The sequence below is a fragment of the Podospora pseudocomata genome, chromosome 6 (genome assembly GCF_035222375.1).
Source record: "Podospora pseudocomata strain CBS 415.72m chromosome 6, whole genome shotgun sequence".
Classification (NCBI taxonomy): domain Eukaryota; kingdom Fungi; phylum Ascomycota; class Sordariomycetes; order Sordariales; family Podosporaceae; genus Podospora; species Podospora pseudocomata.
The window spans coordinates 1075825-1098629 of NC_085890.1; the positions used below are offsets into that span (position 1 = coordinate 1075825).

General features: G+C 54.7%; 11 protein-coding genes across 11 annotated transcripts; 7 read left to right on the plus strand and 4 right to left on the minus strand.

Moving 5' to 3' along the window:
- The first annotated feature begins 786 nt into the window (after positions 1–786).
- ALG5 (dolichyl-phosphate beta-glucosyltransferase) lies at positions 787–3310 on the plus strand. The gene is made up of 2 exons (XM_062892276.1): positions 787–1767; positions 1836–3310. Exons 1-2 carry the CDS (start codon positions 1621–1623, stop codon positions 3042–3044), a joined length of 1356 nt encoding a protein of 451 aa, XP_062740370.1. The 5' UTR covers positions 787–1620; the 3' UTR covers positions 3045–3310.
- Positions 3311–3620: 310 nt separating this feature from the next.
- On the minus strand, positions 3621–6073 carry QC762_605850 (uncharacterized protein). The gene is made up of 3 exons (XM_062892277.1): positions 5389–6073; positions 4840–5298; positions 3621–4777 (listed from the first exon to the last, which is right to left on the minus strand). The coding sequence occupies exons 1-3, from the start codon at positions 5434–5436 to the stop codon at positions 3935–3937; spliced, it is 1350 nt and encodes a 449-aa protein (XP_062740371.1). The 5' UTR covers positions 5437–6073; the 3' UTR covers positions 3621–3934.
- Positions 5568–9011, plus strand: QC762_605860 (uncharacterized protein). Its single transcript, XM_062892278.1, has 5 exons — positions 5568–6026; positions 6230–6589; positions 6642–7450; positions 7508–8513; positions 8677–9011. Exons 2-4 carry the CDS (start codon positions 6287–6289, stop codon positions 7662–7664), a joined length of 1269 nt encoding a protein of 422 aa, XP_062740372.1. The 5' UTR covers positions 5568–6026; positions 6230–6286; the 3' UTR covers positions 7665–8513; positions 8677–9011.
- QC762_605870 (uncharacterized protein) lies at positions 8299–9018 on the minus strand (the record flags this gene model as incomplete). Its single annotated transcript, XM_062892279.1, has 1 exon — positions 8299–9018. The coding sequence occupies one exon, from the start codon at positions 9016–9018 to the stop codon at positions 8299–8301; it is 720 nt and encodes a 239-aa protein (XP_062740373.1).
- A 325-nt stretch (positions 9019–9343) lies between these two features.
- On the plus strand, positions 9344–10597 carry QC762_605880 (uncharacterized protein; the record flags this gene model as incomplete). The annotated part of the gene is made up of 1 exon (XM_062892280.1): positions 9344–10597. The coding sequence occupies one exon, from the start codon at positions 9344–9346 to the stop codon at positions 10595–10597; it is 1254 nt and encodes a 417-aa protein (XP_062740374.1).
- Positions 10598–10988: 391 nt separating this feature from the next.
- QC762_605885 (uncharacterized protein) lies at positions 10989–11291 on the plus strand (the record flags this gene model as incomplete). Its single annotated transcript, XM_062892281.1, has 1 exon — positions 10989–11291. The coding sequence occupies one exon, from the start codon at positions 10989–10991 to the stop codon at positions 11289–11291; it is 303 nt and encodes a 100-aa protein (XP_062740375.1).
- A 27-nt stretch (positions 11292–11318) lies between these two features.
- QC762_605890 (uncharacterized protein) lies at positions 11319–12479 on the minus strand (the record flags this gene model as incomplete). Its single annotated transcript, XM_062892282.1, has 3 exons — positions 11319–12029; positions 12120–12384; positions 12445–12479. The coding sequence occupies 3 exons, from the start codon at positions 12477–12479 to the stop codon at positions 11622–11624; spliced, it is 708 nt and encodes a 235-aa protein (XP_062740376.1). The 3' UTR covers positions 11319–11621.
- Positions 12480–12974: 495 nt separating this feature from the next.
- On the plus strand, positions 12975–15422 carry SUV3 (RNA helicase; the record flags this gene model as incomplete). The annotated part of the gene is made up of 1 exon (XM_062884070.1): positions 12975–15422. One exon carries the CDS (start codon positions 12975–12977, stop codon positions 15420–15422), a length of 2448 nt encoding a protein of 815 aa, XP_062740377.1.
- Positions 13083–14657, minus strand: QC762_0092350 (uncharacterized protein; the record flags this gene model as incomplete). Its single annotated transcript, XM_062884071.1, is given in 3 exon segments — positions 13083–13416; positions 13686–13874; positions 13885–14657. 3 exon segments carry the CDS (start codon positions 14655–14657, stop codon positions 13083–13085), a joined length of 1296 nt encoding a protein of 431 aa, XP_062740378.1.
- A 469-nt stretch (positions 15423–15891) lies between the features above and the next one.
- Positions 15892–16623, plus strand: YUH1_2 (ubiquitinyl hydrolase 1; the record flags this gene model as incomplete). Its single annotated transcript, XM_062892283.1, has 1 exon — positions 15892–16623. The coding sequence occupies one exon, from the start codon at positions 15892–15894 to the stop codon at positions 16621–16623; it is 732 nt and encodes a 243-aa protein (XP_062740379.1).
- A 2390-nt stretch (positions 16624–19013) lies between these two features.
- Positions 19014–22544, plus strand: QC762_605920 (uncharacterized protein). Its single transcript, XM_062892284.1, has 3 exons — positions 19014–19376; positions 19433–20821; positions 20956–22544. The coding sequence occupies exons 1-3, from the start codon at positions 19268–19270 to the stop codon at positions 22047–22049; spliced, it is 2592 nt and encodes an 863-aa protein (XP_062740380.1). The 5' UTR covers positions 19014–19267; the 3' UTR covers positions 22050–22544.
- Positions 22545–22805: the final 261 nt, after the last annotated feature.

The following is a 22805-nucleotide window of genomic DNA, read 5'->3' on the forward strand; positions in this document are numbered from 1 at the left end:
GTAGATAGCTTGGCTGTCCCAACTCCGGAGAAAAGCTCCGGCCCCGAACAGACAGACGACTTCTACTGACCGATCAAACAACAAATCAAGGAAATCCGAAACCAGACTATCCGTCCCGTTGTGCAAAAACCGGTGAGAATGTTGGGGAACGGGAGGGGGGTGGGTGGGTGGTTGGGCTCGACGAGGCCATACCATACCGCATCGAATCAACTTCACCGCTTGATGTCGAGGTTGCAGACGGACGTCATGTCAAAGTCCCGGATGGTGTCAGAAAACTAGTGATTCCAGCTGGTCGGGAAAGAGAAGAAATAAAAACTAGCTACCCATGCTAGGTGTGTTGTCAGTAAACCTTGCCTATTTGGGTGGTGGTGGTGTGGCGTGGGGGTCAGTCAATCAAGCTCACAACACCGGGATCTGCACGTTGATAGATAAGGTCTGCCTTGCTAGACATACATGAACGGAAAGAATGTCTCACTCGTCTCTCTTGCTCAAAGATATCATTCACGAAGGAAGTCAGGTTGGCATGAAAGTTCCCGAACCACACAGCTCACATGTGGCCCGACATCATGTCATGCCCAACTTTCCCAAGCCACCTCCATCTGATCAGTTTCGTAGGAAAAAGGGAGGGTGGCACTGGGGCTCAAGCCTCAGCGGGTGATCGCAGAGGAGAGAGGGGGACCCTTAGCTGGCCATTTCTTGTCCCAAGTACACCGACGGGCCAGCCTCACCGGGATGAATTGATAGAAGCTGCGGTGTACCGCCTCCAGTGTGAGTGGTGGTGGGATGGGACCATGGTCGTATTATAGATCCCCCAGCCGGAGGCGGTACCGGAAATCGTCTACCGGTGTGTTGAGGCAAGTGGATGGGATGGGTTGAGGGCGGGAGAAGAAAAGCTGATAGCGCATGCGGTGTTACCTGGAAAAGAGAGAAAATAGTTACACCGCGCTTCCCAAATCTGCAACAAGACGACTGGGATTGCGAATGAGTAATTCTCAGCCTTTGTTAAAGAACATCTGAACTTTTCCGAGCCAGTGAAGTATCGTATCACCAGGCATAATCATGCTATTCTCCTCAGCTCGTACCTAGGAGTGCTCGCATGAGGGGTACCTGCAAACTTACAGCAAGATAACCGTCTTCAACCACCGTTAAACAAAGCAACAAAACAGTCTCCCACACTGTCGAAATCACATGCCTCCCGTTGTCCCAGAAATCCCAAGACAAGGAAGCGATGGCATCCCTTTCTCGAACTTCTCGAACTGAAAACCCCCCGTCCCATTGGAAGCAAGTGGATCTCCCTTGTGGGCCCCTCCCCGAAGATCGACAGGAACTCCGCCAACATGATTCGTCAGCCTTGCTCCCGTCGCGCCCCACTGGGTCTCGCATTCAGTTCCCAGGTGTCATCATCTCGCAGCTCTCGCTTACAGCCTTGCACCCTTCTTGTTGCCAAACCTCCAGATGGCCTTTTGAAGGTCGTCGAGTTGCAAAACAACTTTGCCGAGCGGAGCGGATGATACCCCCATGATTTCCTAGTCCTGCTTTTTGCAACATCGTTTCCAGCGCGACCGCTTTTTCTTGCCTTTCGCGTTCGGCGCCCCCGGCTCGGTGCAATTCACCACCAAAATGGCAGCCAACAACAGCAACACCACCGAGCGCCTCGTCGCAGCAGCCACCCAGCTCATATCCCTCCTCTTCACCACCGCGCGCGAACAGCCAATCCGGTTGTTCTTTCTATTCGTCTTTCCCCTAGCCCTCTTCGGCATAATCTCTGTAAGCCATCCCCTGCCCTTACAGCACCCTCCTTACTTGCCCAACTAACCACCCCCTTCCCCCCGTAGATCTACCTCCTCCTCCACCTCCTAGCCCCCAAACCCCGCCCCCCCTACCCCTCGGAAAAAACCTACCTCACCACCCTGCCCTCAGGCGCCATCTCCCCCCCAAGACCCCTCCCCTGCTGGTACGACCGCTGGCACGCCGAAGGCTGCCTCAAAGAGCAATACCCCACCGTCCCGGACGGGTTCGACGTCCCCGACCAAGCCAGCATCGAGCCCGCAGAGGTCGAAGTGAGCGTTGTCGTCCCTGCCTACAACGAACAAGACAGGATAGAAGTCGCTCTCGAAGAAATGGTCGAGTATCTCGACACGAATTTCGGGCGCGGTCAGGAAGGAGGGTCCGGGAGGTTGTTGCCTACGTTGGAGAGACCTAAGCCCGGAGCAGGGACGCCGGGATCGAGACCGTCGACGCCGCACAGGTTGGTCTTCAAGTGTGAGAATGCACTTGGTGGGGGGAGGGGGCAGTCACCGCCGAGGGAGCGGCCGCCGAGGGGGTATGAGATTATTGTTGTTGATGATGGGAGTGAGGACAGGACGGTGGAGGTGGTGTTGGAGTTTGGGAGACGGCGTGGGTTGCATGATGTGCTCAGGGTGGTGAGTCTGGAGAAGAATAGAGGGAAGGGGGGGAGTGTGACGCATGGGTTGAGGCACGTGAGGGGGAAATACGCCGTCTTTGCCGACGCGGACGGGGCGTCTAGGTTTAGCGACCTGGGCCGCCTCATTGAAGGTTGTGAGGATGTTGTTGATGGATCCAACCGGGGCGTTGCCATTGGCAGCAGGGCTCATCTTGTCGGGAGCGAAGCTGTCGTCAAGAGGTCGGCCATTCGGAACTTTTTGATGAGGTCGTTCCACTTTGTACTCATGATCCTCACCCCGCCGGCGACGTCGAGGATACGGGATACGCAGTGCGGGTTTAAGCTGTTCTCGAGGGCGGCGCTGCCGCATATTGTGCCGTATATGCACGCTGAGGGCTGGATTTTTGATATTGAGATGTTGATGCTGGCGGAGAGCGCGCCGGCGACGCCGGTCCTGGCGAGTGATGGGAGCGTGATTGGGACCAGTTATGGGATCAAGGTGGCGGAGGTGCCGGTTGGGTGGGAGGAGGTGGGCGGGAGCAAGATGAGTCTTGTGAAGGACAGTGTTAGGATGGCGGTTGGGTTGGCGGTGCTGAGGGCGAGTTGGATGCTGGGGGTTTATAGGAGGAGGTTGACGTAGTTTTGGTAGGGGGGTTTTACGGCTGGTGTATATGTTGTAATATATGGGAATCTGTGTTGTCTTTCAGGGCTTTGGACTTTGGAGGTGTAAAGTGTGATTGTTATATGGGAGTTTGTAGTGAGAATATATCTCGGGGTTGAGACTTGAGGGGTGTGGTTTGGGTATCTAGAATCACGCGCTGGGCTTTATCTATACATTAAGGGATGATAAGTAGCAAAAAAACTAAAAACCATCTGGCAAAAGATTAAAAACATACAACATCAGGGATTCCCCAGTCGTCACCGACCTGAGTACTGATCTGACCCTTAACTGCTTGACTAGGGGAGAGCGGACGGGATCCCGTATTTTCAGCTAGGTATGGTCGTATGTGATGGTTGGGGTAGGAAAAGAGGCTTATGCAGGAGACGGTGGTGGTGACAGAACATCGGTTTGAAAACCACCCGCAGACACGCTGATCTCGCAGAGGTGTTTGCCAATCAACTCGAGGACTCACATTACACGCAGGTACGCCAACGTCCACTTTTACCAGATGCTGCGACCTCTGTTCAAGGGGTAGGTTATAGCCGCCGGGGACTCGATATCACTGCCTGTGAGGGGGGAGCCACGTTTGAGCCATGTGTGGGCACGGCTTCATGAGTTTTGGTATCGGATGGTTGTTTTTATTGTACATTTAGAATACATCACGTACAACTGTACTCTCCTCCGCCCTTGTTGACTCCGCCCTTGAGCCAACCAAATGCATCTCTATACACATCATGTCCTTTTGGTTCCCAGTCCTTTTACCCACCCCAAGCAAACATGTGCATAACCCCTATTTTGTCTTTCCCTATCCTGTAATATCATCCCTTCTACATATATTACACACATCGCCCTGCGCCTCTACCACTAGCTCAACGTCTCCTCAAGTACCAGTTGAAAGCCAACTGCGAGGTGTGCATGTTGAATGGCGTGGGAATCTCAGTCTTGCCCGGGCGAGCAACCGGATGACGGAGGTAGACAGCGGCGCAGATCTTGGGGTTGACCTCAAGATACCGGGGGATGAACGCAAATGCGGACATGTAGGGGCGGGGCCTCCACGGGGTGGCATATGGCTTGGAGGGGTCCCATGGGTTGATCTTCTCCTCCTCGAGCAGACGCTTGAGAATCTGGGACTCGACCATGTCGAATTTGGTTTGAGCTGTTGGTACTGGCGTTCTTGTCCTGAGCTGTGGGTAGTCGGGGGTGGAGGGGTTGGTGGGTGCCTCGGCGGCAGGGGCTTCCGCTTGTTGCTGTTGCCGAAGCTCTGCGCGCTCGGCGGGGGTGAGTTCCAGTTCGGACATGAGGGAGGCCAGGTTCTCCATGTCGTCGCCGGTTTCCTGAACATCGGTGCCTACTTTGCGGGCTCTGTTCATGGCCTCCTTGATCTTCTTGGAGAGCTCACGGATCTCCTTCTTGTGGCCGCCTGAGAGCTTATCCTTGTTCTCCTCGATGATCTTCCTGGCATGCTGGTGCAGTTGTTTCAACCCGTCGAGATGTTGAGCTTTGAGTTGTTCGGGGCTGAGCTCTTCGGCGGACTGCTCAGCGGCTTCGGCGGTTTCTTCGGCGGGCTCGGCATCCTCTTCGGCTGTGGGTGTCTTTGGTGTGCTGGACGACTCGGACTTGGAGGTCTTCTTGCGGCCGGTGGCAATCATTACTTTTTCCGGGTCGACCTGGAAGAGATCACCTGGGTTTAGGAGATATCCGGGATGTTGCATCTGTCACACAAAGACACGTGTTAAGAGGCTGAATTTGAACTGGTCATTACGGATAGGCATACCTTCTTCCCGTTCACCTTGACGGCACCGTGAATAACGAACTGGCGGGCCTGCCTCGCACTGCTGGCAAACAGAGCTCGGAAAACGGAAATATCGAGACGACGCTCTTGGGGAGCAAAGGTCATCTGCATATAGGGTGTCATGCCCTCGGCATTTCCAGTGTTGCGGGCGACATTCTTTTCGGACCTCCCTGGCTTGACGTCACGTCCAGAACCACGACCAGCTGCCTGCTCGCTACCGTCGTATTTGGCCATGTATGCTGGGTCCATGTTGACGGCCGAGAGCAGCCTCCTGCTGAACATGCGCTCCCACTGCTTCTCCTTGATATGCTCGCCGTGATAGGCACGGGTGGCAGCTTTGGCGTGCCATTTTTGCTGAAAGAAGGTGCCAAAGTTACCCTTCCTATCCCTCATCCGGAAGAGGTTGAACAGATTGTATTTGTTCCATGTTTGTCTTACGCGCTACACTGTGCATTAGAGGCCTGGATGTCATGGAGATCATGGACAGAGAGGGGTAGAGAGAGAGGGATAGAGCAAGGTCCCCAGACTTACGCCACGCTTCAAGGAATGATAGCGTAATATCCTACGCTCGCACCTCATCTTGACGACTTTTTGGGGGCTCCTCTTGTTCAATGGACCAGGCCCGACTCTTGGAAGCGCAGGGTGAGCTGTGGGAGGCAGCTGGAGATACCCAAGGGACTCGGTATAGCGTCGTTGCGAGCTGATGCGCCCTATCGCTATCACCCGAAAAAGTTTCCAATTGGGGCCGGTCCCCGGCAGCAGCTCACGTGAGATGCCGGCCAGCAACTGAACGAAAGGTACCTGGAGTTTGGACCAGTGAGGAGCGAGAGTTTGCGATACGGGAGCTAGCACAAGATGGGACTAGTCTGTGCTTATCCGGCAGGCAAATGTGGGGAAGATGCGGGTGCCCAGACCCCAAGCGGCGGGCGGTGACAAGCTGCACGAAAAAAAATCCAATTGAAGCAGCTCGATGTGGGGTTTGCGCCTGCGCGACAGCAGTTTCAGTGTTGACTTGGAGACCGCGCTGATTGACCAAAAAAACACCCATAGCCAAAATTTTGCGACAAGGACAATAGCGACCAGAGAGACTCTCACAACAATAGTACTCGTCGCTCCAGCCCTAGCTTCCTATTGTTCGCTCGCTTCAATAGCCTTCGAGTCACTTGTCCGTAAGTCCATCTGACTCCTCGCCGCGCCTGGGGGGGCTTTTCACTTTGGCGCACTGCTTGCTTGCTACCCCACCATCCATACCCATCCCATTAAAAGCTGCCCTCCTCCCCAGCTAGTTCTTTTCTCCCTCCGTTACACTTTTCCAACCCGCCAACCCAAACTCTGTCAAATTCTTCCCTTCTCTTTCTAACCCGCTTCCCAGCAATTCCTCAATTCCCACGGTACTCTCAATCCATCACCTTCACATCACATCGCAACCATGAGCGACGCTGCTGTCAACCAGCCCGAGGTGGCCGCTGCCGCCACCGAAACCCCCGCCGTTGAGCAGACCACCGCTGCCCCTGTGGCCGAGGTCGAGATGGCCGATGTTGCCCCAACTGAGGCTGCCGCTGAGAAGTCGGAGGAGAAGGCCGAGGAGAAGACCGAGGAGCAGACTGGTGCCACCAAGCCGCTTCCAATGCTCAAGACCACGGCCAAGATCGACACCAACTACAAGAACAACAGAAAGTACGATCCTTCTACTCAGGAAGTCACCGACGACCCCGTCCAGATTCGCGCTCAGGTAAGCTCAATTGCAACTGATTGCGTTGAGGCGACTGCTGACAATTGCGCAGGTTGAGTTTTGGTTCAATGACAGCAACCTTCCCGGCGACAAGCACATGTGGGAACAGACCGCTGGTCCCGAGAACAAGCCCGTTTCCCTCAAGCACATTTGCAACTTCAAGCGCATGCAGCGCTTCCAGCCCTACAGTGCCGTCGTGGCTGCTCTTCGCGACAGCACCCTTCTCGAGGTCTCCGGCGAAGAAGGCGAGGAAGTCATCAAACGCAAGGTTCCCTATGTTCTCTCCACGCTCTCGCCACAGGAACGCCAAGCCAGAAGCGTCTACGTCAAGGGCTTTGGCGACGAGCACGGTTCCAGCCAGTTTGAGATCGAGCAATTCTTTTCCCAGTTCGGCAAGGTTCAGCACCTTAAGCTCCGCCGCACCAATGAGAACCTCTTCAAGGGGTCCGTGTTCGTTGAATTTGATTCGGAGGAGACTGCCGACGCCTTCGTCAACAAGGAGCCTGCCGCAACGTGGAAAGGCCATGAGTTATTGATCATGAAGAAGGGCGAGTATTGTGAGATGAAGGCGAAAGAGATCAAGGAGGGCAAGATCCAGGCATCAAACTCCCGCAAGTCCACCTTCTGGGAGGGTAAGGAAAAGACCTCGACCCGTGGCGGTCGCGGTGGCGCTCGTGGTGGCCGCGGTGGCCGTGACAACCGCAATGGCGATAACAATGAGGATAAAAAGAATGGTTTCAAGGGTGGTCGTGGTGGGCGTGGCGGGCGTGGCAGGGGAGGTCGCGGTGGCCGTGGTGGCAACAGGGATAATAATAAGGGACGGGATGGGAAGAGGGAAGAGAAAAAGCCCGCCGTTAACGAGTATGTTCCGTCATCTTGTCTTTGACATCAGTCCATTACTAACTCATTGTTTCACAGCGGCGAGATGCCTACCATTCAGGCCACGAACGAAAAGGGCGAGGTCGTTGTCAAGCCTGCCGAGGCCAACGGCAAGCGCGCCCGCGAGAACGACGAGGCGGCTGCTCCCCCAGCCAAGAAGGTCGACACCAAGACCGAGACTGCCGCCGCGCAATAAAGGAGAGAGGGAGATTTACGACTCGATGTGGACATTTTTTGCAGCATCAAGGATAAAAAAAAGGTACATTTCATTCAGGCCATCGACACCACATTTGCATCTTCCCTTTTGGCGGACAGATTGGGAACTGTCAAAGATATCCGGATGCTTTGCGTTGTAAAATTAGAGATACTCTGGGCTGGCGTTTTAGGGCGGGTCACGTTGGGGGCTCTCTGGTTCTTTTTTCCATACCGGACAGGTTGATTTTAGGGGAATATTATCAGCGTTTTGCTATCAAGTGGTTTGATGAGATGAATGGTGATTTGTGTGACTCTTCCAAACCATGTGCGTTTTTGTAAGTGACATTGTTGATATACTATAACACGCACTTTTGGGGAGGACTTGAGAGACAGACATTTTGCTGCCGGGTTTCCAAATTTGTGTGTTGAAATATTGATCGTTTGAGAGGAAGATGAAATTAGCCTATTGTGTCTTTTGATGAACGTTGTCGTAAAACTCACATTCCCGTCGTGCCCTTGTAATCGCCATGATGCTGGAATCCTATCATCATCAGTGGCCATGTTGATCTAGCGTGGAATATATCTCCTCGTTGGGGTGGCCGTCCTCGATTTCAAACTTTCCTTTTCCCCCCCCATCAAGACGCCTCTTTGCCTAGGTACTTTTCCCACTTATCCTCGGCAAACAACTCCTTCATTATCCTGCCCTTTTTCTTCTTTTCTTGCTCGTATTGCTTTCTGGCTTTTTTGGCGTCTAGTAATTTCTCTTTAGGCCGTGGTATATTTTTTGTTCCCTTTGGAAGTTCAACCCCTAACCCAAACCTGTCGTCTTTTGGCTTTGGCTTGAGGGGGTGTGCGATACCCTGCTGATCAGACCCCAAACCCCTTCTGGAATCTGGATCCCAACCTTGGGAGGATAGATACTGCAACCCCATGCGGGAGCGGTCGAGGGAGGAGGGGGGGTGGGAGTGGGGGAGGGAGAGTTGGTGGGGGAGGGAGAGTTCGTGGTTGGGGAGGATGGGGAGGTTGCAACTTGGGCAGAGGGGGGGTGTTGGGGAGGGTTTTGTTGATGGGGGATCTGAGTGGTTGTTATCTGGGGAATTTTCATGTCCCATGGGTGGTTTTGGTTCTGGTGGGAGGACGAGACCGAGATAGAGGTCGGATATTGACTTTGACGTATCCCGTGCTGGCTCGTCGGTGGAGACTGTCTTGAGAGAGGAGGATGCCGGGACAAAGGTTACCGGGTTGCGGTAGAGGCCGGAGCCGAAGGGGCGTTTTTGCTGGAGGGGGATTTCATCTTCTGGGTTGTTGAATGGGTCGATGGGGAGGGTGGGAGTGGGTTCTGGTGGTGGTGGCATTTTTTGTGGTTTGTGAGGGGTGAAGGTGTCTGTGAAGATGAAGGTGAAAGTGAGGACGAAGAATTGAGGTGCAAGGCAAAGAAAGCTTGGCTCCCGATCCCTGTTCAACCAACTTAAAAGAAAGCCCGCCCCACATTTGAATCAGGGGTGAGAGAGCAACCTACGTCAGCTAGGCTGGAGAACATTCGTGTCCAAATTTATTGTTTTTCGTCGTTCAAAATCCCCTATTCGCGACCAAACCCGCCTCCTCGCGACAACTCGACACTCCTTTTTTTTCCAACAATAAAAAAAATAATGCCCCCATAACCACACACAATCTACCAAAATGCCCCTCCCCTTCCTCGCCTCCCTCTACTTCGACGGCCTCCCCCCCTGGTTCCCCGACCCCCTCGTCGCCCTCAAATACACCACCGCTCTCGGCTCCCTCGCCCTCACAAAATGGTACACCTCCGGCCGTCCCAACCCCTCCGAGCGCAAGCTCCACGGCCGCGTGGTAATCATGACGGGCGGCACCTCCGGAATCGGCGCCAAAACAGCCTTCCAGCTCGCCTCCCGAGGCGCCCAGCTCTGCCTCCTAACCCGACAACCCCCGAACGACCCCTTTCTAGTCGATTACATCGACGACCTCCGCACCCGCACAAACAATCAAATGATCTACGCCGAACAAGTCGACCTCGCCTCCCTCCACAGCATCCGCCAGTTTGCGACAAAATGGATCGACAACGCGCCCCCGAGAAGGCTAGACATGGTTGTCCTCTGCGCCGCAACGCTCACCACCCCTGGGCATAAGAGAAGCGAGACAGAAGAGGGGATCGAGACGGAGTGGATGGTCAATTACCTCGCCAACGTCCACCTGCTAGGGATTTTGAGTCCCGCGATCAAGGCCCAGCCGTTTGACAGGGACGTGAGGATCATCATCCCTACCTGCAGCAGCTACATTGGGGCGCCGAAGCTGGAGCCGGGGGATGTGACAGACAAGACGAGATTTTGGTCACCGAAGCTGGCGTATGCGAGGAGCAAGCTTGCGTTGATGGTTTTTGCAAAGACGTATCAGAAGCATCTGGATGCGTACAAGAGGCCGGATCAGCTGCCGATGAATGCGAGGGTTGTGATTGTTGATCCGGGGTTTGCGAGGACGGTGGGGATGAGGAGGTGGTTGACTAGGGGGTCACTTTTGGGCTTGTTTCTCTACGTGGTTTTCTACTTTGTTGCGTGGTTGTTATTGAAGAGCCCGAATATGGCTGCGCAGAGCATTTTGTTTGCGGCTATGGATGGGGGGTTGTTGAGGGGACCGGGGGGCAAGTTTATCAAGGAGTGTATGGAGGTTGACTTTGCGAGGAGAGACATTGAAGACGAAGAAGTGGCCAAGAAGCTGTGGGAGGAAAGTGATAAGTTGATTGAGAAGACGGAGAAGGCTTCTGCACTGAGAAGGGCGAGGGAGAAGAAGGAAAAGGAGGAGAGGGAGAAGGTGGAGGAGATTGAGAGCTTGGTGGAAACTATCAAGAAGGGGAAGGCGAAGCAGGGAGAGGAGAAGAAGAAGAAGAAGACGACGACGACGACGACGACGACAACGAATTAAAGTGCGAAACAATAGGGGGGTGGAAGGAGGTGAGTGTTGAATTATACCTATAGGGTATTTCTCGGCGTGTGGTGGTGGTCAGACCGATGGGCCGGCCGGGCTTATCCGTTGATCAATCGATCGCTCGGTATGTTTGGTCAGAGCGGGGCCCAAGCCCGCATCTCGGCACTTCACGTGCGACGGGACGGACGTCATTGAAGCGACCTCACTTCAACTATTCATCATCATCATCATCATCATCAAACATATCGGTTCATCATCACGACAAAGTTCTCATCATTCCACACCAGATCTCTATCAAATCTCATAATTTCAAACGACAGGCCAGCCCTTTTCCATCAGCTTAAAGGTCACCTCACGAGCCGAGGTTCAAAATCAGACAGCGCAAGCAATGGCAGCTACACTACCACCACCGCCAGCGCTCAGCGGCCCACAACATCCACGACAAGAGTTCATTGTGCCATGTCAAGCTGTCTGGCCACATGCACAACCAAATCCCACACAAATACAACAACGCCCACCGCCACAGCCAGCCTTCAACCCTGCACACTGTCACCCTGTCTTCTTCAGCGATAAGCTCCGGCGTCCGCCATTTGCCCTAGGGTCAGGGCCACAGTTGAACCCAGTCGCGCATGGATATGTATACCAGGATGGGACAAGGCCAAACGGCAAAACTAGTGGATCGAGGTTATGAGGTTATTCAAGCGATATAGAGGCAAGGCAAGGCAACGAACGACGCGTGTATAGATAATATCAGTACAATACAAGTACAACCCAAGCTCATAAGCAAGAGGACAAACATCATAAAAGAGAGAGCCAATATACCACGGGCAAGGAAATAATAGAACAAAACATTCCCAAACTCAGACAACACAATTTGAAACCCATGAGTTCACCTGCTTATACCCATCCCAAAACCAAACCCAAACCCAAAGTTTCCCATCACCCCTTCTTCCGCCCACACGATTTATAAGAAAGAAAAAAAAATATTGCTTGTGCAGGAATACAGTGTGATGGCATAACCCTAAGGAAGATTATTCTTCACACTCACCACCACCGTCACAATAATCAACACCAAAACTAACCCCAACAGCCCCATCAGCTTCACATTCTTCCACCACATCCTCCTCTTCAAGCCCCTGCTCCTCACGCGAAACTCCCTTGCTGACCCGCCCAGGCGATCAGTCTTGTCGACAAGCAGGTCGATGCGTTCCCCTCTCTCCAACAGGCCCTCAATGTTTCTCGTCATGATGCCCCTCACATCCTCGATCTCTCTCTGGGCGGTACGAATGGCGTCGTCCTGCTCGGCGTTGTCTTCTCCTCTCACATTGTTGGTGCCGTACTCGATCATGAGCCTCTTTAGGTCAGAGTTCAGAGAGGCGCAGCCGTAGTTTGGGAGGGTGGCGAGGTCGGTTGATTGAGGGGGGTAGGCCTAAGGAGGTAGGGGTTAGTATGATACAGTCCTTGGGGGACTGTAGTGCGTGTATAATCAAGGGGGAAGGGGGAAGGGGGTGGGACGTACGGCGAGGAATTTAGTTCGGATCGCGGTGAGGTAGTTGAACGAGATGCGTCGGGATACGGAGGACGAGTCGGAGATCACGAGGAACGTGAGGGGGAGGGGGGACTCGGAGATGTAGTTGATGTGGTAGGTTCCGTGGGTGTAGGTTAGCTTTTGGGGGGTGGAGTGGTCGATTTTGGGGAGGATGAGGGTTGCTAGTTGGGGGAGGTTGGGGGAGGAGGAGGTGGAGGATTCGGTTAGGAGGGTGGAGGAGTAGGATATGCAGGAGCTGAGGGGGAGAAAGAGGTTAGTGTTGAGGTGAGATAAGGTGGGAGAAGGATGGACGTACTAGAGGAGGGGGGTGGAGGTGGATGAGGAGGCCATTTTGATGGTGGTTGTGGTCTATCCAGCGGTGGTGGCGATGGCTTGGTGAGAAGCTTGCGGGTTGATTGATTGATTGCCGGATGTATATGGACGCGCCGATGAAGAATCGAAGCTACTGCGCGTGTATGATGTGAGCGAGCGATTGATGATCACAAGTCTACGAATCGGGGGGTTGTGTCTGGGGAATGCACAATGACGAAGCGTTGGCAGTTCCGCACGGTGGGAACCCTTACCCAACGGTTGGAAACGCCAAGCCCAGGTCCCTGCCACAGTGGGGACGGGTCTTGGCAGAAGAGGAAGTTGAAAATCTCCGATAAGATAACAACTTTTTGTTTTGGGACGTGAACCGCCACCACTGACACCCCCCTACGATTGTTATACAACCACGAACGACCGAGTTTACGGGGAACAAAGGAGCGGCCGATTTAGACGGGGAGTCAGCGAGAGACTGCGCACGCACCCCAGGAGGATGGTGTCGAAACCCACGCTCCCGACATGAACGCCCTGCTCAGGAATGCCTACAAGTGGCCGAAATGCACACCACCAGTGTCCGTAGCAGCGTTTTCCACCGCGCCGTCGCCGTGGCGCAAAGCGGCCAACTCGTCATCCAAGTCCAGGGAGCGTGAGAGGAACATTATAAATTTGCACCACGAAATCAACGACAGCCTCGACCAGCTCAAAGACAGCCTCGACCATGGCGAATCCTCGTCCCGCGGCGGCCGCCCCAGCAAGAACAAGTCCACCTTCAGCCAGAAGCGTAGCTATCAGATGTTTGAGGTGCTCGTCAACGCCAGGGTGAACAAGGTGATGCGAGAGATGGGCGATTATAGGGACCGGCAGGAGGATTGGCGGGCCTTTGGCGTCAACAACCAGGTGCAGCTTGACAGCTCGGTTGGCCTCTTCAAGAAGGCGCTCGACACATGTTTTGCGAAAGCCACTGAGAAAGGCATGATTAGTCGTTCGGACAACCCCCTATTTTGGAATCTGCGGAATTCTTTTGTCAAGGGCGACAACAGGGGGCTCAGCTCGGAGCTGGTGCACAGTTTTCAGACGTTCTTGATGAAGGAGCGTTTCCCAGACGCCATCAACGAGCTGCACAGAGAGATCGCCGACCTGCGGTTTCCCTACGAGTGGTACCCGGCGACTAGGATGCTGCAGCGCACCGTTCATCTTCACGTCGGCCCAACAAACTCTGGGAAGACTTACAACGCCCTCAAGGCTCTGGAAGGCGCCAAGACGGGGATATACGCTGGGCCGTTGCGGCTGTTGGCCCATGAGATCTGGTCACGGTTTACAGCCAAGGGCAAGCCATGCGCTCTGGTCACGGGTGAAGAGGTCAGGATACCCGAGGGCGTCGACAGGTGGTTCCACAGCTGCACGGTCGAGATGTCGCCCCTGAACAAACCGGTGGATGTGGCCGTCGTTGACGAGATTCAAATGATCGCCAGCGAGGACCGCGGATGGGCCTGGACACAGGCTGTTTTGGGCCTGCAAGCCAAAGAGCTTCATCTCTGCGGAGAGGACAGAGTTGTCGAGCTGATCCAGGACCTCTGCGCCAGGATCGGCGACAGGTGCATCGTTCACCGGTACCAGCGCTTGAACCCGCTCGAGACCATGTCCAAGTCTCTTCGTGGAGACTTTAGGAATCTGGAAAAAGGCGATGCGGTCGTTGCCTTCAGCCGTGTCGCACTGCACAAGCTCAAGGCCGGTATCGAGCAGGCAACCGGAAAGAGATGCGCCATCGTGTACGGCAGTCTGCCTCCGGAAACAAGAGCTCAACAGGCGGCGCTCTTCAACGATCCAAATAACGAGTACGACTACCTGGTCGCCAGCGACGCCATCGGCATGGGGTTGAACCTGGAGATCAAACGAGTCATCTTTGAGTCGTCTTCCAAGTTTGACGGCAACAAAGTGCGAAGTCTGACCGTTCCCGAAATCAAACAGATCGGCGGCCGCGCTGGTCGGTACAGGACGGCTTCCGCCGAGATTGCTTCCGCGCAAGAGGGTGCTGCCGGTGGAGAGGAAGCGGTGGAAGCAAAGGTGGAATCCAACACTGGATGGGTGACGGCGTTTGATTTTCGGGATCTGCAGGACATCCAAAATGCTTTTCAAAAAGAGGCAAAGCCCATTGAGACGGCTGGTCTGTTCCCTCCGGCGAACATCATCGAGCGCTTCCATACCTACTTTCCCCCAAGAACACCCACGTCGTTTGTCCTGACCAGATTACGGGAACTGGCCAGACTGTCGCCACGGTTCCACCTCTGCGACTTTGACACGGCGCTCGAAATCGCCGATGCCATCCAGCCATACAACCTCAGCGTCGCCGACCGCTGCGTCTTCCTCAACTGCCCCGTCTCCTTCCGGGTATCCCGCGACGGAGAGAGCAACGGCCAGAGAGAGGCGCTCCAGGCGTTTGCCAAGTGCGTCGCCGAGATGGGGAGCGGTCATCTGTTAGACTTCGACTGCATCGACCTGAGTATTCTGGACATGGACGAGGAAACGAGGATGACCATGTTCAACAACCCAGCCTACTTGCAGAGCCTCGAACGGCTGCACCAGATTATCACCATGTATCTCTGGCTGAGCTATCGCTACGAGGGCGTGTTCCAAAGCCAGTCGATGGCGTTCAAGGTCAAGGAGATTGTGGAGGACAGGATCACCGAGTTCCTTGACAAGCTTACGTATGTTACGTACTCGCAGGCCAGGCGTCGGCAGGCCATGCGTGAGGCGGCCGAGAGACATAAGAAGGCCGAGGAGCAGTTGCTGGGGGAGGAGGAGCAGGAGCATTTGCAGGAGCATCACGAGGAGGAGCCGGAGGAGCCGATCATCGAGATTGTGGAGGAGCTGGATCCGGAGGAGATCATTGGGGAGGTTATCGAAGAGGGGGGGACTGGGGAGCGGGAGCCAGGACCGGACGCTGAGAAGAATCAGGGGTCGGGGTGAGGGTGGAAATGCATGGGTTGTACGATTTGGGTTTGCATATAGGATGGGGGTGGGATGGGATGGGATGGGATGGGATGGGATGGGATGGGATGGATGTAACTTGTAACATTAGCAGTGTAGATGGTACGGCGTACGGTAGATAACATGTCTGATGAGTTGGAAATCAATCAGTTTGCACACATGTTCCGGCCCTGATATGGTGTGGACAACCCTTGCTTGTCTGGCTGGGCGGGCCGCCAAGCTAGCTATGAAGTCATTACCCCAACCCAGCTACCCCACCTGATCGACCTTGAAGGGCCCCCCTTTCAGGCAACCAAACAGACGAACGCAGCGCTGCCCTCGGCAATCACAAACTCTCGGACCCATTCCGCATTCTTCACACAAGCTATATCTGCTCTCTTTCTCTGTGAACTATCCACCACTAAACATCAACACTCAGGCAAAGCCAACAACTCCCCAGACCGCCACAATGTCCAACCCCGACCCCCCCACCACAGCGCCCGCCTTCATCCCCCTCGAAGCCAACCCAGAGCTCATGACAACCCTCCTCACCAACCTGGGCATGTCCCCCACCCTCGCCCTCCACGACGTCTACTCCCTCACCGACCCCGATTTGTTGTCTTTCATCCCCCGCCCAGCCTACGCCCTCCTCCTCGTCTTCCCCATCACCCCAACCTACGAATCCCACCGTCTGGCGGAGGACTCCCTCCTCCCTGACCACGTCCCCACCCCGGATTACCCCGTGATCTGGTTCAGACAGACGATCCGCAACGCCTGCGGGCTCATGGGCCTCCTCCACGCCATTGCTAATTCTCCCGCCGAGTTCATCACCCCGGACAGCGACCTTGACAGGATTGTCAAGACGGCGTTGCCGCTGGACACGATCGGACGGGCGAGGCTGCTGGAGACAGAGGAGAGTTTGGCGAGGGCGCATAGGGCGGCGGCGGAGAGGGGGGACACGGCTGCTCCCGAGGCGACGGATGAGGTTGATTTGCATTATGTTGCTTTTGTCAAGGGGAGGGATGGGGGGCTTTGGGAGATGGATGGGAGACGGAAGGGGCCGATCAGGAGGGGGGAGTTGGAGGAGGAGGAGGATGTGTTGAGCGAGAAGGGGTTGGTGTTGGGGGCGAGGAAGTTTTTGGAGAGGGAGGGGGGGGATTTGAGGTTTAGTGCTGTTGCGCTGGCGAGGGGGTATGATTAGGTGATGGTGGTGGGTTGGTGATGGGTTGGGCATTGCTACGGGGCGTTTTTAGTGGTGGGGATTTTTATCTACTTTGTGTCAGAGGCAGGAGGAGAAAACAGGAGGGCGTTTGTGTCAGACTAAGAGTTATGTTGGTTATGATCGCTGTAGGTCAGTGTGACTGGTGACGATACAATATAACCTTTTTTTCCCTTTTCTCTTAAATTTAATCATGACTTCAAAGTCCCGCTCCAACGCCCAAGTTTGGCTCCTCGTCGGGTCGGTTGCAGATGTACTCCTCCTCTCCTCCTCCACCGCCCCTCCCACCACCTGTGATCTTCCGGATGTTGTGGAGGACTGTCTGTAAGGATTGGCGGGAAAGTCGGACGTGTTTTGATTCTTGGGCGTCCTGCCATTGGGCTATTTGAGAGGGGGTGGGGGGTTGGTATTCACGTATGTGGAAGCGGGAGAGAGAGGGTTGTGGTCATGATGGTTGATGCGCATGATGGCTGGAGGTTATCACGACGCAAGTAGGTGAGGCTCAGGTGAGGTTGGTGGGGCGATGCTCAGATGGTAGTTGCAACATGGCACTTTTGACAGGTTTGGGGAAGCTGCTAGGTGGCAGTGAAGAGACGATTCTCCCATCTCAAAAAACACTTTGCTTCTGTGGAATATCGACGCCTCGCTTTCGAGAAGCAATGCTCACCTTTGACGTGATGACGAGCATGATCATGGCATCAATATTGACTCCCAGAAAGGAAGCTCTACCGCTCAGCTCGGGAGATGACGACTCTGATTATATTGTGTAACGCCGCACAAGCAGCTCGGGGCGCGGGGGGGGAGTTATTTAAAGCATCCAGAACGGGAGAGGGCGTCGACGAGAATGCTTCAACGACAGCCGGAAGGAACACGGTTGAGGAGGGAAAAACTTCGAGAACTTTGTTGTAGGACGACATCCTCAGCTGTCCCGGACGTCCCCAGGCGATGCGCATCGGCTGGCGGGAGAGGACATTGCCGTACGCAAATAAACGCAAACGAAGACCGGTGTGTCTTCCTTTTCATACAGGGAACAAGACAAGCAGGGGCAGTGTAGCAGCAGGAATCCGTACCTGCAGCCAACTAAACAACATTCCCGTCGTCAGCACACATACATATCGCCGACCAACAAACGCGCCGAGATGCAGCCCATGTTAGCTCTCTCCCCGCCGCCACCCGACAGACAGCCTTGACTCGCCGTCACTCTTACCCTCGCAAAGATATCGCACTGCTCGGCGGTTAGAGAGAGTGAGGCATGCAGTGCCGTTGAAATGCGGGTGAGAAACAGCATGAGAAACAAAGCAGCAACAACGAGATCAAATCTCCATCAAGAGATGTCGATCTCCCCCCCTCCTCCCAACCCCTGGCGCGTCTTGGGGGAGATCGTCACATCGACAATCGACGCAGGCGAGGAACATCCTGGCAGATCGACGAGCAGGGGTTGGGAAGGCATGGAGGGGAGCCAGGGACCCTTGCGGCGGACGGACCCAAAAGACGCAACCCACGATCCTCTCTCTGGGAAGACTCCGGAGATCGAGGTTTAGCTTGCCGAAAGAAGCAACGAGAGCCATGTGTCGAGGCCTGAAACCAGGCCACGCTAAAAGACAAGAAGTGAAATCGAGTCTTCAGCAAAAGACTCTTTTTCTTTTCTGAAGAAAAACTGGTGACGACTGAAGATATACATGATTCATGCTAATTTTCAGCCCGTCAATCTTCACCATCTTCACAGAGCAAACGGACCTGTGGTACCTGCCAATGTCTCATTTGCCGTCCGTCTTCAGCCACAGGCCATCGTTGGTCTCTCAAGTATCTATGCCGAGGATTGACTTCCAACAAGACCTGTCACTGTCATCCCAAAGGGACACAACTCCGGGGGATCAGACCTCTCTGCCGAGACGGCCCAACCACGCCGTCGACACGCAGGAGCAAACGCACGGTCTTTGAATGCTGTCTCGACTTGCTCGACAACACTGTTCGGACTCGTCCCAGAGGCCGCTAGAACAGTTTAGCCGCTTTGGCGCTGTTTTTTTCTTCCCGTGCAAACGCAGAGAAACAACCCCTCCTCACCCTCCTCCTTCGAACAACGCCCCCCGTCCTGCCTTGCCCTGCAGATGCCGTGCCGTGCAGCTAGAAGACTGCTCGCCTCCAATGATAGGCTGCGAGACTTTTTGAATCCCCCCGGCGCGCAAACTTTTTGCTCTGGTTCCACGATGTGTGAGAGTTCATGGCTACACACGGGGTGTTTGATGACTGAGTGTTATCTTCCTCTCACACTACGGAAGCGGCGTGTGGTACTGCCGGCACCCCCAGACAATGCTTTCTCGGTTCACATCCCAACCAGGTGCTTGTGCTACCGAGCGTGGTCGTCATCTGCTAGCCCCCCCGCCGTCTGCCATCTCAATATATCCTACCACGACTCTAGCCTTGTCCCCGAGGTAGAGCTCAGCTGTTCCTCCCCTTTCTTTCCCCACCCCATGCTCCCAGGCGATCCTTTGAGTGCTATCCACCTGATTCCTTGTGATTTTTCCATTCTATTCTGCTTCCCTCCTTTTCACTCTCCATCTTTTTTTTATTTTATTTTTTTGACCAAAGGTAGCCTGGGGACGAATGGGCTATCCTCTTTTCGAATATGGGCATCTTCAGCTTTCTCTCAAGAAAGTCTCATGACAAGCACAAGGCTGCTTCTCTAAGAGCACACGCCTATGACACGACAGCCGCTGGGACTGTCCCTCTTCAAGGTGAGCATGTCAACAATATTGCTGCGGTAAAGATCCAAGTGAGCTTACACATGTAGGAGCATACCCAGTAGCAGGCAATGGTCCCAATGTTTTCGATACGCTGTCTGGGGGACGACCAGACTCTCGTCATGCACAGCTTTCGTCGACGGTGCCGGATAATCACAACGGAGCTGCGCCTGCCCCTGGGGTTCCTCGCTATCGAGACCCGACTACTGACCGACCAAACACGGCTCCCAGTGGGCAGCCAACGTTGCAACATGTGAGCTCCGGGACCAGGTTGAGGAAGGCTGCCAAGAAAGGTCCTCCCATCTCTTTCAAGATGCTTCGAAGCGTTGGCTCTACCATCAGTGGCGGCTCGCGACCAGGATCGAAGGGTTCCGAGTACGAAATCAAGAGTACCTTGCAAGGGACCGTCAGCCATTCACGCTCCAGCTCAATGCGTAGCGAAAGTGGCAGGTTCAGAGATATCCTCGACGCCCATTCCGAGCTCAAGCCTCCCGACTTTCGAGCCAGAGTCAAGGCTGCCGGTGCCAAGGACTATGGAGAGGACGTTGCCGAAAGGAACATGGGAGAAAATGGGTTTGATCTGGAGTCAGAGCATGTCAAGGCCTTCTACAACAGCCATCCGAGCGCACCCCGGCCGAGAAGGTCAGCCCCTGCTCTCAACCCAAGAAGCTCGAGGCACACGATTCGGGAGGCACAGAATGGTCAACAACCACCAAAAAGGCCGATGGCCCCCCCACCTGCTTCCATCGCCCCGTCTCAGCGCTCTCTGCCCCAAGCACTGCCGGGCCAGACGCCCCGACACAAGCCCGCCGAGACCGCCCTGTACGCTGACATGAAAACCACGGGCGGCGGACACCTGAAGCGACGGGTATCAGTCAACACCTACATGCCTCCAGCTTCCTTCCAGAACACCAGCGCCGTCTCCTTGAGCAAGGTGCACGGCTCAGAGATCAACACCATCGACCTGGACATTCTGAAGCCGCCGATTGTGATGGGCGCTCCGAGGACAAGCGGGGAGACCCCGCGGACGGCGAGGATACCGCGGGATTCGGTGATGCTCGCGAGGAGGAAGGTGTCGATACCGGGCCACCTCGCTCGGCGTGACAGCTCTTCTCCAGAAAGGACGTTTTCTCTCCGGTCAGCTACCACCCGACCCCAGCACCACCACCAGCGTGCGTCAATGAGTAGTTCAACCAGCGCATCGTTTTCCCCCCGCCACCGTCACAGTTTACACACGTTGCACTCGTCTATTTCTTCGTCTGGTGTTCAGAGCTGGGATGGCAGCTCGTTTCTTCAGGGAACAACAACAACAACAACAACAACAACAACACCGCTGGCTTACCCGCGTCGTCTTCACACTGCTACTCAACCCTTTCAGCCACCGTCCGTATCTGAGGTTGATGTTGACGCTGTGGATGATTGGGTGGAATTTTGTTCTTGTTAGTGTTTTTTTCTTCTTCTCTTTCTTTCTTCTTTTTTCTCATTTTTTTTTCTTCTTTTTTTCCTTATTTCGACACTCACCAATTTTTTTGTTCAGCGATCATGTGCTAACTTTGCGTGTTCTCTCTTCTAGCCCACAAGACAGCTTCTACAACCCCTAAACCTACCGCTTCCTCATTGGCAAACCTGGGGTTTCGTCGTCCCCTCTCCATGATGAGAAGCACACCGCCACCGCCGCCCCTGAACCCCCCCGCCCGACCGGCAACCGCTGTACCGTTTGAGATCCCTGAACATCACGTCCCGATTCGCACGAGGAGTTTGAGAGGTTACTCGGCCTCGTCCGGGACACCGACCACGCACACCGTCACGGTTAGATCCTCCTCCAGTCCTGGACGTCCGCAGTCACGAACGACGGTCACGTCTGCGTCTGTGGATGATGACAGTCTGGCGCCCGAGGCGGTCAAGCTTGCTGAGGGGGAGGATGATGATGGGTTTAATATGGATGATCACATTTCTTCGGATGAGGTCGATAGCGTTCTCGGGGGTGGGGGGAAAAAGCCGAGCGGAGAGGGGGAGGAGGAGCTGCTCTGGAAGGAGGAGGGGTATGGGGGTGGGGGGTTGATGTTGCCGGGGTTGTGGGAGGTTTTTCCGGAGGCGAAGGTAAAGGGGAGTTATGATGGGATTGGGGATAGTTTTGGGCCTAGGGGCGGGGGGAGGAGGAGGAGGAGGAGGAGGAGGTATGTGGTTGATACGGGGGTTGAGTATGGGAGTAGTGGTGATGAGGGAGAGGGGTTTGGGGAGGAGAGGAGAGAGGAGGAGGAGGAAGAGGAGGAGATGGTGAGGGGGAGGGGGGTGGTTGTTGGAAGGGTGAGGGGCAGGGGAAGGAGAAGGGGGAAATTGGAGGGGATTTATGGAGAAAAGAAGGGGAGTGATGCTGATGATGAGGAGGGGACGCCGAGGGGGAGGAGGGCGTCAGTGGGGAGTTATTACATGGAGTTGAGGGAGAAGGTTGGGGTGGGGGTTATTGAGGAGGAGAAAGAGGTGATGGGCAAAGTGGATGCGGCTGCTGCGGTTAGGATGAGGAAGCAGGTCAAGTGTGCGGAGAGGGCGGCTGGTGGGGGGAGGGTTAGGCTGCGAACGGGAGGGGAGGGGGCGGCGAATATTGGGGTCAGGAGGAACAAGTCGGTGCCGGTGTTGTGTGTTGAAGGGGAGGAGTACAGGGGGTGAATTTGTGTTTCTGGTAGGCTTTGGTGTTTTGGATTTTGGTGCGAATAGGTCGGCACTGTTTGGGTTTTGCTGTTTGTTTTGGATTTCGGACACTCATTGCTAGGGAGTTGTTGGGTTTTCTTTTGTTTCCTCGAGGGGTCGGTTAATACTCTCTGAATGAATGGAGGCCGGAGGACCTCACGGGAGGAAGACTGGCGAGCGGACAAATGGCATCGAGATACCACGGCAGCAACAACGACATTGACGGGACATTATCATCTTTCTTACGGAATGGGACACAAAATGGCAGCACAACAGCATATGACGGCGGCAAGGCAAAGGCTAGTAGGCCGGGAAAAGGGGGAAGGCATTGGCTTACTTACATCTATCTGTCTGGCTTTGGCATGCATTGGGTACATAGATTGGGTGTTTTCTTGGTGGGAATCACATTTGGATATATTTAAGGGGTGATAATGTATGGGATGGGAATCCAAAATGATAAACACATTTTTGCACCTCTGAATTGTGCTCGAGTTATTCTTGACATGACTACGTACGGGCTGCGAGATGGGGGAAAAGGAGGGTTAGGGTTAAGCACCTATGAATCACAAGCAGCCGTGAGCCGCAAACCCATTCTCCGGGCTGACCCAAACGGGCAAGTTTGGCCGAGCTTGATTTGTGAGGGGCAACTTATCAACGCTTAAACTCACTTCGTTGGGGGAAGGATTATCTGCGATTCTCCCGCCGTTGAAGAGCTCAGAGGGTTTCATCGCATCG